Genomic DNA, 12,492 nt, shown 5'->3' with positions numbered 1-12,492 from the left:
TGCACCCCAGTTCCTATGTTTTCGTGCATACTTGAGTCGCTTGGCCTTGTTTCCACGTCGGATGTATGGCTTTTTGGCTGCAACTCTTCCATGAAGACCACTTCTGGCCAGACTTCTCCAGACAGTAGATGGGTGTACCTGGGTCCCACTGGTTTCTGCCAGTTCTGAGCTGATGGCACTGCTGGACATCTTCTGATTTTGAAGGGTAATAAGCTTGATGTGTCTTTCATCTGCTGCACTAAGTTTCTACGATCCTCAGTGTTGCCCGTTTCTTTGTGCTTCTTCAAAAGAGCTTGAACAGCACATCTTGAAACCCCAGTCTGCTTTGAAATCTTTGTCTGGGAGAGACCTTGCTGATGCAGTATAACTACCTTGTGTCTTGTTGCTGTGCTCAATCTTGCCATGACATGAAACTAACTGTCTTCCACAACCTCACCTTGGTAGCAGAGTTTGGCTGTTCCTCACCCAGTTTTAAGCCTCCTACACAGCTGTTTCTGTTTCAGTTAATGACTGTGTTTCAACCTACGTGTGACATTGATGATCATTAGCACCTGTTTGGTATAATTGGTTGATCATACACCTGACTGTAATCCTACAAAATCCCTGACTTTGTGCAAGTGTACCTATAAGAATTGATGCTGGTTTGAAGGCAAAAGGTAGTAACACCAAATATGATTTGATTTAGACTTTTCTTTTGTTTGCTCACTTTGCATTTTGTAAATTGATAACAATAAACAATCATTATTTATATTTCTGAAGGCACACCTGCCTAAAACTTTTGCACAGTACTGTATATATATATATATATATATATATGTATGTGTGTATATATATATATATATATATATATATATATATGTATATTTTAAGGTTTCTGAACTCTTTTGGGAGGCCCCCCAATTGGACAACATGCTGAAGACATGGAAGACAGTTTATCAGTTGCTGGGACAACCGCGGGCTCCCAACACTGCAGCGGCTCACAGCTGAAGGAAATCCAAGGCGGTTGCGGTATAAACAATTGCTGTCAATGGGTGATGCAAGGAACATTATAGATGCAGGGAACAGTATTACTTGGCCAATAACCTGGTCACGACCCTGCCTGATTGCTGTGTCTGTGTATAGGAGAGTGGTAGATCCTGCTGCAATAAATAACCGTGTTTTTCCTGTTTCAAGCTGAATAAAGTTGGTTTTGCTAAAGTACTGAGACTTAGCCTCGTGTTTTAGGGTGCAAGACAGGGACTCGCACCTCATTATACAGTCATATGAAAAAGTGTGGGACAGTGAGTGATTGAGGGTTTATCATTGGTTGAGCTTTCAAAGTAGCAACTTCCTTTTAATATATGACATGCCTTATGGAAACAGTAGTATTTCAGCAGTGACATTAAGTTTATTGGATTAATAGAAAATATGCAATATGCATCATAACAAAATTAGACAGGTGCATAAATTTAGGCACCCCATTAGAGATGTTACATCAATACTTGGCCTCCATTTGCAAATATAACAGCCTCTAGACGCCTCCTATAGCCTTTGATGAGTGTCTGGATTCTGGATGGAGGTATTTTTGACCATTCTTCCATACAAAATCTCTCCAGTTCAGTTAAATTTGATGGCTGCTGAGCATGGACAGCCTGCGTCAAATCATCCCATAGATTTTCGATGATATTCAAGTCAGGGGACTGTGACGGCCATTCCAGAACATTGTACTACTTCTTCTGCATGAATGCCTTTGTAGATTTTGAACTGGGTTTTGGGTCATTGTCTTGTTGGAATATCCAACCCCTGCGTAACTTCAACTTTGTGACTGATGCTTGAACATTATCCTGAAGAATTTGTTGATATTGGGTTGAATTCATCTGACCCTCGACTTTAACAAGGACCCCAGTCCCTGAACTAGCCACACAGCCCCACAGCATGATGGAACCAAATTTGACTGTAGGTAGCAGGTGATTTTCTTGGAATGCAGTGTCTTTCTTCCGCCATGCAAAGTGCTTTTTGTTATGACCAAATAACTCAATTTTTGTCTCATCAGTCCAAAGCACTTTGTTCCAAAATGAATCTGGAGCATTTGCATACAACAAGCAACTCTGTTTGTGGTGTAAGTGCAGAAAGGGCTTCTTTCTCATCACCCTGCCATACAGATGTTCTTTGTGCAAATTATGCTGAATTGTAGAACGATGTACAGATACACCATCTGCAGCAAGATGTTCTTATAGGTCTTTGTAGGTGATCTGTGGGTTGTCTGTAACCATTCTCACAATCCTGCACATATGCCACTCCTGTATTTTTCTTGGCCTGCCAGACCTGAGTTTAACAGCAACTGTGCCTGTGGCCTTCCATTTCCTGATTACATTCCTTACAGTTGGAACTGACAGTTTTTTGTAGCCTTCCCCTAAACCATGATACTGAACAATCTTTGTTTTCAGATCTTTTGAGAGTTGCTTTGAGGATCCCATGCTGTCACTCTTCAGAGGAGAGTCAAAGGGAAGCACAACTTGCAAATGACCACCTTAAATACCTTTTCTCATGATTGGACACACCTGTCTATGACGTTCAAGGTTTAACGAGCTAATCCAACCAATTTGATGTTGCAAGTAATCAGTATTGAGCAGTTACATGCATTCAAATCAGCAAAATTACAAGGGGACCCACATTTTTGCACAGCCAGTTTTTCACATTTGATTTAATTTCATACAACTAAATACTGCTTCACTAAAAATCTTTGTTCGGAAAACACCTCAGTACTCAGATGTTCCTAGGAAATGAAAGACATACCACTGTTATCTTTTTTTGATGAAAGTAGAGTAAATTATTATGTAGGCTTAGAGTGGTTCCCAAACTTTTTCATATGACTGTATATATATATTTTTTTAAATGCTATCATTAACAAGACTGCTTCAGACATGATGTTCTCTTGCAAAGATATCTGTTGATGATACTGCGCTTAAGATTATTGTAGTGCTATTTGCAACATTTCTTTACCAGTGAATACATTCTTTGTCAGGATTTTTAAATTATTAAGTAAACTAGAAGTAAGTTATGGCCTGAAAAGATCAAAGGTGAAATTGAGTGTATTACTTAATTATTTCATGTATTAAATATTTTTCAGTATTCATGGTACAAATAAATATTTTAGTTCCACTCTTCATTTAAAACATTTTGAGCTACATTTCAGTAACATATTGCCTAATGTAACGTTTTTATATACCTTATTAATTCAAATGTTTGTTTATCTTTATTGATGATGCAAATTTTGTGACATTTTTAGACATTTTCTAAATTTTTTCTTAGTATTGTGTAGTTCATTTTGTTGATGTTATTGGCTGGCATTTGAATTGAATTAATCACTCATCAGCACTAATTGTGTTAGCCTAAAGTGAGCTATAATGAGTATATTGTGTTATTTGGAAACCGTACATAGGCCATTGGTGCAGTCTGACTCAATTTCACTGGGACCTGCTCCAAGGAATTTGTATTTTTTCCATTTGCACTTCCACTATAGTTTCTAGATACTTTCTAAATTGTCGCAGTTTGCATGTTAGTCTCCTCTAGTAATGTAGTGTTGGTTTCTGTCTTGCCAGTACAGTCTCTGGCTTGTTGTAACGTTACACAGGAAAGCGCAGGTCCAAAGAATATACAGCTGGATGAATATAAAATATAAAGGAAAATAATTTTCCAGGTGTGTTTTTAATGACCTGTGAAGGTGTCACACAATGAAAAATATTAACAAAGAATCTGTATACATTATATAGAGTTCAGATTAAAAACCTCAATATTTGTATGCAAACACTTTAAAACAGAATTGTTTAAAAAACATTTGTGATTGATCTGCTGAAAAAAGTGTTCCCTGTAATTAAGAAAGGTTCTAATGTTAGATTGTTCTTCTCTGTATGGTATCTTTTATTCAGTACTGATTAATGTACATTTCACAGTACTGTATATTACAAGGGACACAATTTACATTGAATTACCTTAAAATGTCATGTATTAATGTTATTTAAAAGCTACAAAATATATTTTCCCCATAAACCTTTTTTATTTATTCAAAATATTTTTGTCATTCTCCCACAACTATTATTATATGGCCACATTAAAAGCACAAGTTGGGGTTGCTAAGGAAGCTACTATACAATATTATCACAATTCTAAGGTCACAAAAGCCACAATATTGCGAATTATGTTTTGCACCACATTAATTATTGTCATATATTGCAATGTATTATTAATTTTTTATTTGATTGAAGTTAGATTTGAAATGAGGTACATGCCACTAGAATATCATTAGTGTGCTGCTTTTAGAATGAATTGTTTAATAAATGTTAATACACTGATCATTTCATAAAGGACAAGTTTGGTGCTTTTGAAGCCAAAGTTATTTTTTCACAACCGTAGCGTACATTTATTTTTCCCAGAAATTTGTGGTGTTAAGTGAAGCTTAATTTATGAATGTAAAAAATTTTATTTCCCTCAGTGCTGTACTTTTGTGGCAAATACTTAAAAATAAATAAATAAAAGGGTAACAAAAGCTGGCTTTTTCTTTTTTTTTTTTTTTGTTTTCCACTTGTTATTTACATACAAGATAGACTGAAGTTGTCCCTTTTTTCAGAAAATTGTAATTAGGTGAGAAAGATAAGTAATAGTGAAATATAAGTAATAATGAAATAGTATTTCACTTACTATTTCCTGTTTTATATGATTTCAGATGGAAGTCCTGAGACACGAGCCAATGTGAAGTTTGTGCAAGATACATCCAAATATTGGTATAAACCTGAAATTACTCGAGAACAAGGTGAGCTCTTCTAAATAAGTTAAATAAAAATATTCAAAGAAGTCTCTTTAGAGATTGGAGATTATATTTTGAGACTACTTTGAATGCCTGAGATCAATTCTCTATTTTAAATCATTAACTAAGTTTAATGACCTAATGTAGCAGCACTTCTAACTAAAGGACTCAAGACTGCTACAGTGCCATGTGCAGAAAACAATGTTAAAATACCATTGTGTAAATATTCCACACTTTCAGAAGAATACCAAATATTAAGGCAGACTGAAAAGAACCATGTATAGTTAATCAAAATGAAGCATGTTATTTTAAAATTTTAAAAGTGGCAATATTTTTAACTTTAAAACTTCCAAGTTTTTTAGCCATGTTTTAAAACATGCAACTTCTTTTTATTGAAATTATTTACTATTCAAATATTGCTAAAATATTTGATGTGTAATAGATTATAAATGTGCATAATTTCAGGAAATACAAACCAACTTTGAAATAAGAAAAGATACAGGTAACCAGCAGTCACAGGCTCATAAATAAGTATTTGACTGCCTAGCATATGTCTTTTTTTTTTTTTTTTTTAAGGAATGTATTTGTCAAAAGAGGCAAAAATCTATTTTAACAGACACCTGTGTTTTTTTGGAACAGAAAATTAAACTTGATCTGAAGCAACGCATATGCATTCCATCCTTTATTGCTTCAAGAAGTCTAAAGCAGTGTTTCCCAACCTCGGCCCTGGGTGCACACTGTGGCTGCAGGTTTTTGTTCCGATCAGCTTCTGTTTTTAATTGGACTCCTGAGCTAATTAAGTTGTGTGTTATTTCCCAAGTTCTGTGTTTTGGGAACAATATAGAAATAAAATTTTAAAAAAACTAAGTTTGGTAAAATAAATATATATTTGTACCAAGCAGTTCTATGGGAATAATGTATTTTTTTCTTTTTAACAATATTTTCATCTTGATTTTCATTCTACTTTTCTAGGTGTTCTAATTGTTTAATTAATCCATTATTTACTAATTAGTGGGTCTGATGCTAAAGTAGTTGCAGCCTTTGATTATTCAGTGTTGTTTGCCTGCGTGTCTGCTCCGTTCATTTTTAATTGTCATTAATAAGATACAACGAAGGGGAAAAACTGCACAGAGAAAGGGCAAAATATAACGAAATCAACAAAAGAGAATTAAGCATTTAAATCTATAGCAAAAGCAGAAATTTTTCTAAATGTCTTATAAATGTAAAAATCATGCTTCTGTGCTTTTCTGAATGTAGAATAAAAGAAAAATAATACCAGCTAATTAAATGAGATCAGTGCTATCAGGTGTTGTCACTGATTAGGAATCTGGTTGGAACAAAAACCTGCAGCCACAGTGTGCCCCCAGGACAGAGGTTGGGAAACACTGGTCTAAAGTCATCGTTTCCAACCCATAATAATAATAATTCATTACATTTATATAGCGCTTTTCTCAGTACTTCTTTTGCGCAGTATATCAATTAAATGCTTCTCACCATTATAGATACATCTTTGAATGTTGTATGCTTAAGCAAACTCATAAATTGTCACTTTTCTTGCAAGATGAACTTACTAAGGTATCTTTTTTACTTGATGTACTAAAGTATGAAAGGGAGATTACTTTTTCAAAGTGTTTTGTTAAAATGGCATCCATAACCTGTTCAGTCAAGATTTTAATGTTTTTTTTTCAGTGTACTTTATAAATATTTTAGTGTTTCTCCATAAATACTACATAAAAATGGCTTTTTGTGTGTATTGGACCCATAGAGAATATCAAAGAAAATGTTTTTATTAATTAAGTTTTTTTTTTCTTTTTTTTTAAATAGCTATTGGTTTATTACGGGACAGGGAGCCTGGAGCCTTCGTAATTCGGGACAGCCACTCTTTCCGTGGTGCCTATGGTTTGGCTATGAAGGTAGCCTCCCCACCCCCTACAGTTGTGCAGCAAAACAAAAAAGGTATTGTATCTCAGTGAGCCCGCACACCACCCAGTGTTGAAGTATGGGCCCACAAGATTGCTTGCAACTAGAGCCTTTTCTTAACCCTCTCTAACAACAATAGCTCTTTTAACAAAACACTAATCATCTTTCTATTCCTGCCTTGGTTTCGGGGATTATGCCAATATATCATGAAGCGAAGTAGCACAGAACTGCTTCACAAAAGGATAATCTTTACGGCAGTTGAATGTTCTTTTTGAATCTTTTACAGCATTTTAAGAGTTTTAATTATTTGTAAATAAAAATGGATTGAGTACTCTTCTTATTATTGTGGCCTTGAGGTTAGAGGTTTGGATTTGAGGGCGTGAAGATCTTATAATTACAACCTCAAGTTTTATCTCTATAAATTTACTGCCTCTTCCTGAGTAAATCGCCCAGTTTGTCTTGAAACTTAAAAGCAAAGGAGTAATTTAGTCTTATTTTAAATTACCTTACATACAATAAATTATGTATTTCTTAAAGTGAGTCAGTAATATAACTGGAGGTGTCTGGAAACAGTTTATTCTCCAAGCCAATAATTTGTTATTGTGTCTGTAATTTTTATATTCCTATTTAAGTTAATTCATATATCACCCCGTACACTTTAATATAAATTCCAATTAAACATTAACATACTTTTAATTTGTTTTTATTACTAACAAATGAATACAAAAATAGTTTTAAAACTGCTTAACAATTCATAATTTTTGCTCATATATCTGTCAAAAGAGAACGACCACAAAAATGTAAATCTTTAGCCCGGCATGTAACTGAATGCTGTGGAGTTTACATTCAACATAAAAGATCTATCAAACCTCTGGCTGTGTGAGAAGCAGTTGCTCTGAGCAATAATGCTTTATTCCTGCGTGAACAAATGTTGGACGTATAAAAGAAAAAAAGTGTCTTGTAGCTTGACAATGCTTGAAAAGAGCAACATACAAGTGCGTCTTAATACTTCATTATAACTCCCACAAGCATGGAACACATAATGTAATTTTTCACATTGCATACATGTATATTGCAGTGGAGGATGAGGCACTGTGTTGTTCGGATCTAATTGATATTACCTCATGTTATTAAACATGTCACAAATTGTACGCAAGGTGTAAATTGGAACCGTTGAAGAACTGTGAAATAGACTTACATTTTGTTAAACAAATAACACCAAGCCTTTTAAAAAACCTTAAATATATACTTAATTATAGGACAAAATATAATAATGCAGTAAAGTTTTATAAAGATAAAAATCTACAGATGAAAGTAATTAGATTTTTTAAAGTGCAATAAATATTACTGAAGCACTGGTTGGTTAAAGGAAGCTTGTTAATGTGTGAAAAATAGTCAAGAATTTATTCAGTTATTTAATGTACTGTATGTGTTAAGTCCACTAACTTTTGTATGTAAGTTAATCTCTATTGCAATGTTACTTTCCAGGCTTCCATAATTATAATACTCTGCTTTTTCCTTTTTACTTTCTTGTATACGAAGTATAAGGAAAGTATTACAATCGTCTAAAGATCCGATGTCGAAATTTTGATGAATCTCAACATTTTAAGCCTCCCTGAGTCCAAAAATACCATTTTTGGAATTATGTCTGGGTGTCTGTCTAGGTGTGTGTGTACTGTTCTTGTCTTTGGTGTTTGAACCAGAAACTAAACAGCAGCCAAACTCTACTTCACAAAAGATTAATAGAGTCAGGAGATAGCGCCTTGCTCCAATTTTAATTCAATTTAATGAAGTTAGAGTGAAACTGAAAAGAAGTAAAATACAAATAATTACTGATTTAAATAAGCAATATAACTTCACTCTATACTTATCAAATTAACTTAAACTAATACTTACAGGCTTTGCTTTGATGGGACTAACACTGACTAATCATGAAACATGCTGTCTAACTACTGACTTCCTGTAATTCTATTTCCGCTTCCTTACGACTATGTACATGAATATTCATAAGGTTATATTAATATTCATTTGAACATCAAACAGCTATTCTGAGAGGCAGAACAGTGTGTATGTAAACAAAATAACTTGACTACACTTTCTCTTAGGTCAACAAAATTTTGCATTCAAGTATTGGGTACAAAACAGATTTCTGTCAACTTTTGGGCTATTTGGTGGTACTCTACCTTTTATTCATGCAGCTGCACAGTCAGATTTATTCAACTTTACTTTTATAATAATTGTTCGATATCTTAATAATTTGATTTGTTGTTAATAACATAAAAATAGAATCCTTGTCTTGTGGTTTATTCCTCAAATATCCATTCTCATATCTGAGTATACGAGGAGACCACTCCCGATTTTTTATACTTGCATTAGAGGTCCTAAATCAAAATGTAAAATTTGCAAGTGCTTTCTTTGTTATTTTTTGTATGTAGGCACAATTTTCATACTGTCTAACAAGTATTACTGAAATCCATACTTGTGCCATTTTATTTTTAGCATACTGTATGTAATCAAAATCCTGACTGTAACAGTGCTACTCATCACAGATTGTTTCTGTCTTGCTAAACTGCTTTACAAGTGAATATGTTTCAGAATGCACTTTGAAATTCACTGGACACCTTTTTCATCTTGTAGCAGGTGACATGACTAATGAGTTAGTACGACACTTCCTGATAGAAACAAGTCCTAAAGGAGTGAAGCTGAAAGGGTGTTCAAATGAACCATACTTTGGTGAGTATAGGCGTACAACAAAAACTCAGAGTGTGGAGTGCACTCAAAAATTTTAATAAAGTCAAAGACATTAAACAACATATTTCTGTGATGTATACGCAGCTTTAGTCTATTGCACTTAAAAAATAAAGAAGAAATATATAGCAGATGTTAATGTAAGCTGTTGAGTCTGTGATACAAATTAAAGAGAGAGCTTAGTAAAATTTAATTTAGTAAATTCTTGGTATAGTATAGACTCACAAACATGATTATGGCTTTATGTAAACTCTTTGTAATGGGCAGAAAGCAAGAATTTCTCTAACTACAAAAAGGGAAAAAAAAGTATTGGATTAACTGTAGACATACAGTATTTATCCTGACACTAATGTAAATATCTATTTCTGTTTTTTAGGTTCTCTTTCTGCATTGGTGTATCAACATTCTATCACGCCACTTGCTCTGCCTTGTAAACTTGTAATCCCAGCCCGAGGTGAGTCACAGTTTGCAATGTCCAGACAATTTAATTGTAAAGTGAAGCAGGTAGCACTACAAAATATCTTTTAAAAGAGATGTAATGTTATTAAACAATTTATTTAAATTGTGCGATTTTAAGGACATCATTTTACCTGCATGCATTCCGGTTCTATAAATATGTTTATATTCTGTATAAAAATGAGTTCTCCTGTATCTTTTTTCCCCTGGAAAAAAAAGGCATAAAACTTATGTCTGGATTCTCCAAAATGGTTCAACACTTGATAGCAAATATATGTTAATGGCAAGCAGAGTTGTTCTATAGATGGTGGCTAAATAAAACCTAGCACATTAGCAGACATGCAGCATGGTAAGAACGTATTATACATGTAGGTACAGGGAAAATGTGCTTCAACCATTTTGAGAAGACATCTGGTGGCATCAGGTTTTACCTCATCTGTGATCAGAAGAATCTACTGTAAGTTCTGAAGTGTCACTTGTAGATATTTACTGTTGTTTTGTGAAGTAATATGCCTGAGCACACGAAAATTCAGAAGTGCGGTTTTCAGCCTATAGCTTGCATTTGCTCAGTCAGCAGGAGAGGGAGGGTTCATCGAATTGGTTGAAATCTATTGGTTGGAACTTCTTGATAACATAACACTTGGTTATTCTTTATACAGAATAATTACTACAATTTTTTTCAGTTTTTTTATTTGTGACAATTTTTTAAACAAAGCATGTGTGATTTCATACCAAATAAAAGTCATGTGAAGTTGACACCGGTCTCTTGAAACCAACATACAGTTTGGATCTGTGTTTGGCATAGTTTACCTGTATGGTGAAAAATTTTTAAACAATCATTATTGGGCCAATCAGGGTGTAAGATGGTCTACCTGACTTCACTTCCCCTTGGGATTAATAAAGTTTATCTAATCAAATATAATTTTGCAGAGATTTTAATTGTGCACTTCTTTTTGCATTTATTTTGTGATATGTTATATTGTAAATATCATCTTTTTTATAACTTGCATCTTTCAGTAAAATATTTTTTGCAGACAGTAGATTTGGTATTTTAATATGATTAAAAAAAGCAAATCTGTAAAAAAAAAAAAAAGCTAATTAAGCGTAATTACTGTAGGACTAAATTAATGTACTGTTTTTAGATCCTAATGATGAAATCCCAGAAATATCAACTCCTACAACCACAGCTCCAGAGATTATTAAACAAGGAGCAGGTGAGTGAATAATTGTTTGAAAGTGGTAATCGATGTTTGAATATACATTAAATCTACTGAAACTGTCATAAAGCCCAATTTCATTAAAGTAGATTTCTGTTACACAGATGTATCTTATTCCTCAGAACAAATTGAAGCACACAAACAGTATATGGGCCTCCATATTTTGATAGGAGGTTACTAACAGTGATTTTCATTTATTCATTGTCCAAACAAAAATGTTCCAGAATGAGGTAGGGAGAAGAGTCGGAGTCTCCTTCACCTAGTGCAACCCTAATTTCTTTTGCTGCTATGATCAGCTCTTCCTCCATCTGACCCTGTAATGGTTCAAGCAATAGTTGGATAGATATTTAAAGACAATCATGCCTGTTTATGCTAATAACTCTTATAGCTGCAGTATTAACTCTAAGAATATTACGCCCATTTCTTCATTGTAATAGGACTATGCAAAACATGCTTTTACAGCAAAGTACATTTTGGAAAGTCAGTATTATGTGCAAAAAGATGATTTTGCAATTAAATGTAATGTGTGAAAGGAACAACTGTCTGTTATAAATCTCCAAAGAGCATATATCAGATTAATTTTAATAAAATTATTGTAAAAGTGTTACAATTGTAAATAGAATTTTTAAAATTCTAGTAAAAATCTACTAAAGAAACAGCACTTGTAATGTTCATAAATTTATTAGACAAATTATGAGATGATTAAATTGATTTTTACTGTTTGTTTTTTTTCACCCCAGCTTGTAATGTGCTCTATGTAAACTCTGTTGACATGGAGTCACTTATTAATAAAATTATTGTAAAAGTGTTACAATTGTAAATAGAATTTTTAAAATTCTAGTAAAAATCTACTAAAGAAACAGCACTTGTAATGTTCATAAATTTATTAGACAAATTATGAGATGATTAAATTGATTTTTACTGTTTGTTTTTTTTCACCCCAGCTTGTAATGTGCTCTATGTAAACTCTGTTGACATGGAGTCACTTACAGGCCCCCAGGCTATTGCCAAAGCCATCACTGAAACACTTGGTGCAAATCCTCCACCTACCGCTACCATTGTGCACTTCAAGGTGTCCACCCAAGGAATCACCCTTACTGACAACCAGAGGAAGTAAGTTTATTTACTTTAAACAAGCAGAACACTATAATTTTAGCATAACTCATTTTCTACTGTATATTATTGTCTTAGATTTAAGAAATCTCAAATTATCATAAAATAACTATAGCTCAGATGGTTTTTCACACCGTTACAATATAGGTTTCGTCTCAATGAGCAGCTTCAATGTATTGCCAAATTTACCAATATAAAATACAGTAATGGTAAAATACTTGAAATCAGTGTAAAATATATGTACATACAGTATAT

General features: G+C 33.5%; 1 protein-coding gene across 7 annotated transcripts in view; it reads left to right on the top strand.

Annotated features, from left to right (window-relative positions):
- tns1b (tensin 1b) overlaps window positions 1-12,492 on the top strand; it is a 793,111-nt gene that overhangs the window by 768,649 nt on the left and 11,970 nt on the right. For all 7 annotated transcript variants that reach the window (XM_051930510.1, XM_051930508.1, XM_028807574.2 and 4 more), the window contains 6 exons: window positions 4,703-4,789; window positions 6,608-6,739; window positions 9,341-9,436; window positions 9,828-9,905; window positions 11,050-11,121; window positions 12,069-12,237. In XM_051930510.1, coding sequence (XP_051786470.1) covers window positions 4,703-4,789; window positions 6,608-6,739; window positions 9,341-9,436; window positions 9,828-9,905; window positions 11,050-11,121; window positions 12,069-12,237 — 634 coding nt within the window. The remainder of the gene's footprint in view (window positions 1-4,702; window positions 4,790-6,607; window positions 6,740-9,340; window positions 9,437-9,827; window positions 9,906-11,049; window positions 11,122-12,068; window positions 12,238-12,492) is intronic.

This window comes from Erpetoichthys calabaricus, chromosome 8 (assembly GCF_900747795.2).
Source record: "Erpetoichthys calabaricus chromosome 8, fErpCal1.3, whole genome shotgun sequence".
Taxonomy (NCBI): Eukaryota; Metazoa; Chordata; class Cladistia; order Polypteriformes; family Polypteridae; genus Erpetoichthys; species Erpetoichthys calabaricus.
This window is presented reverse-complemented; position numbering and strand designations above follow the sequence as displayed.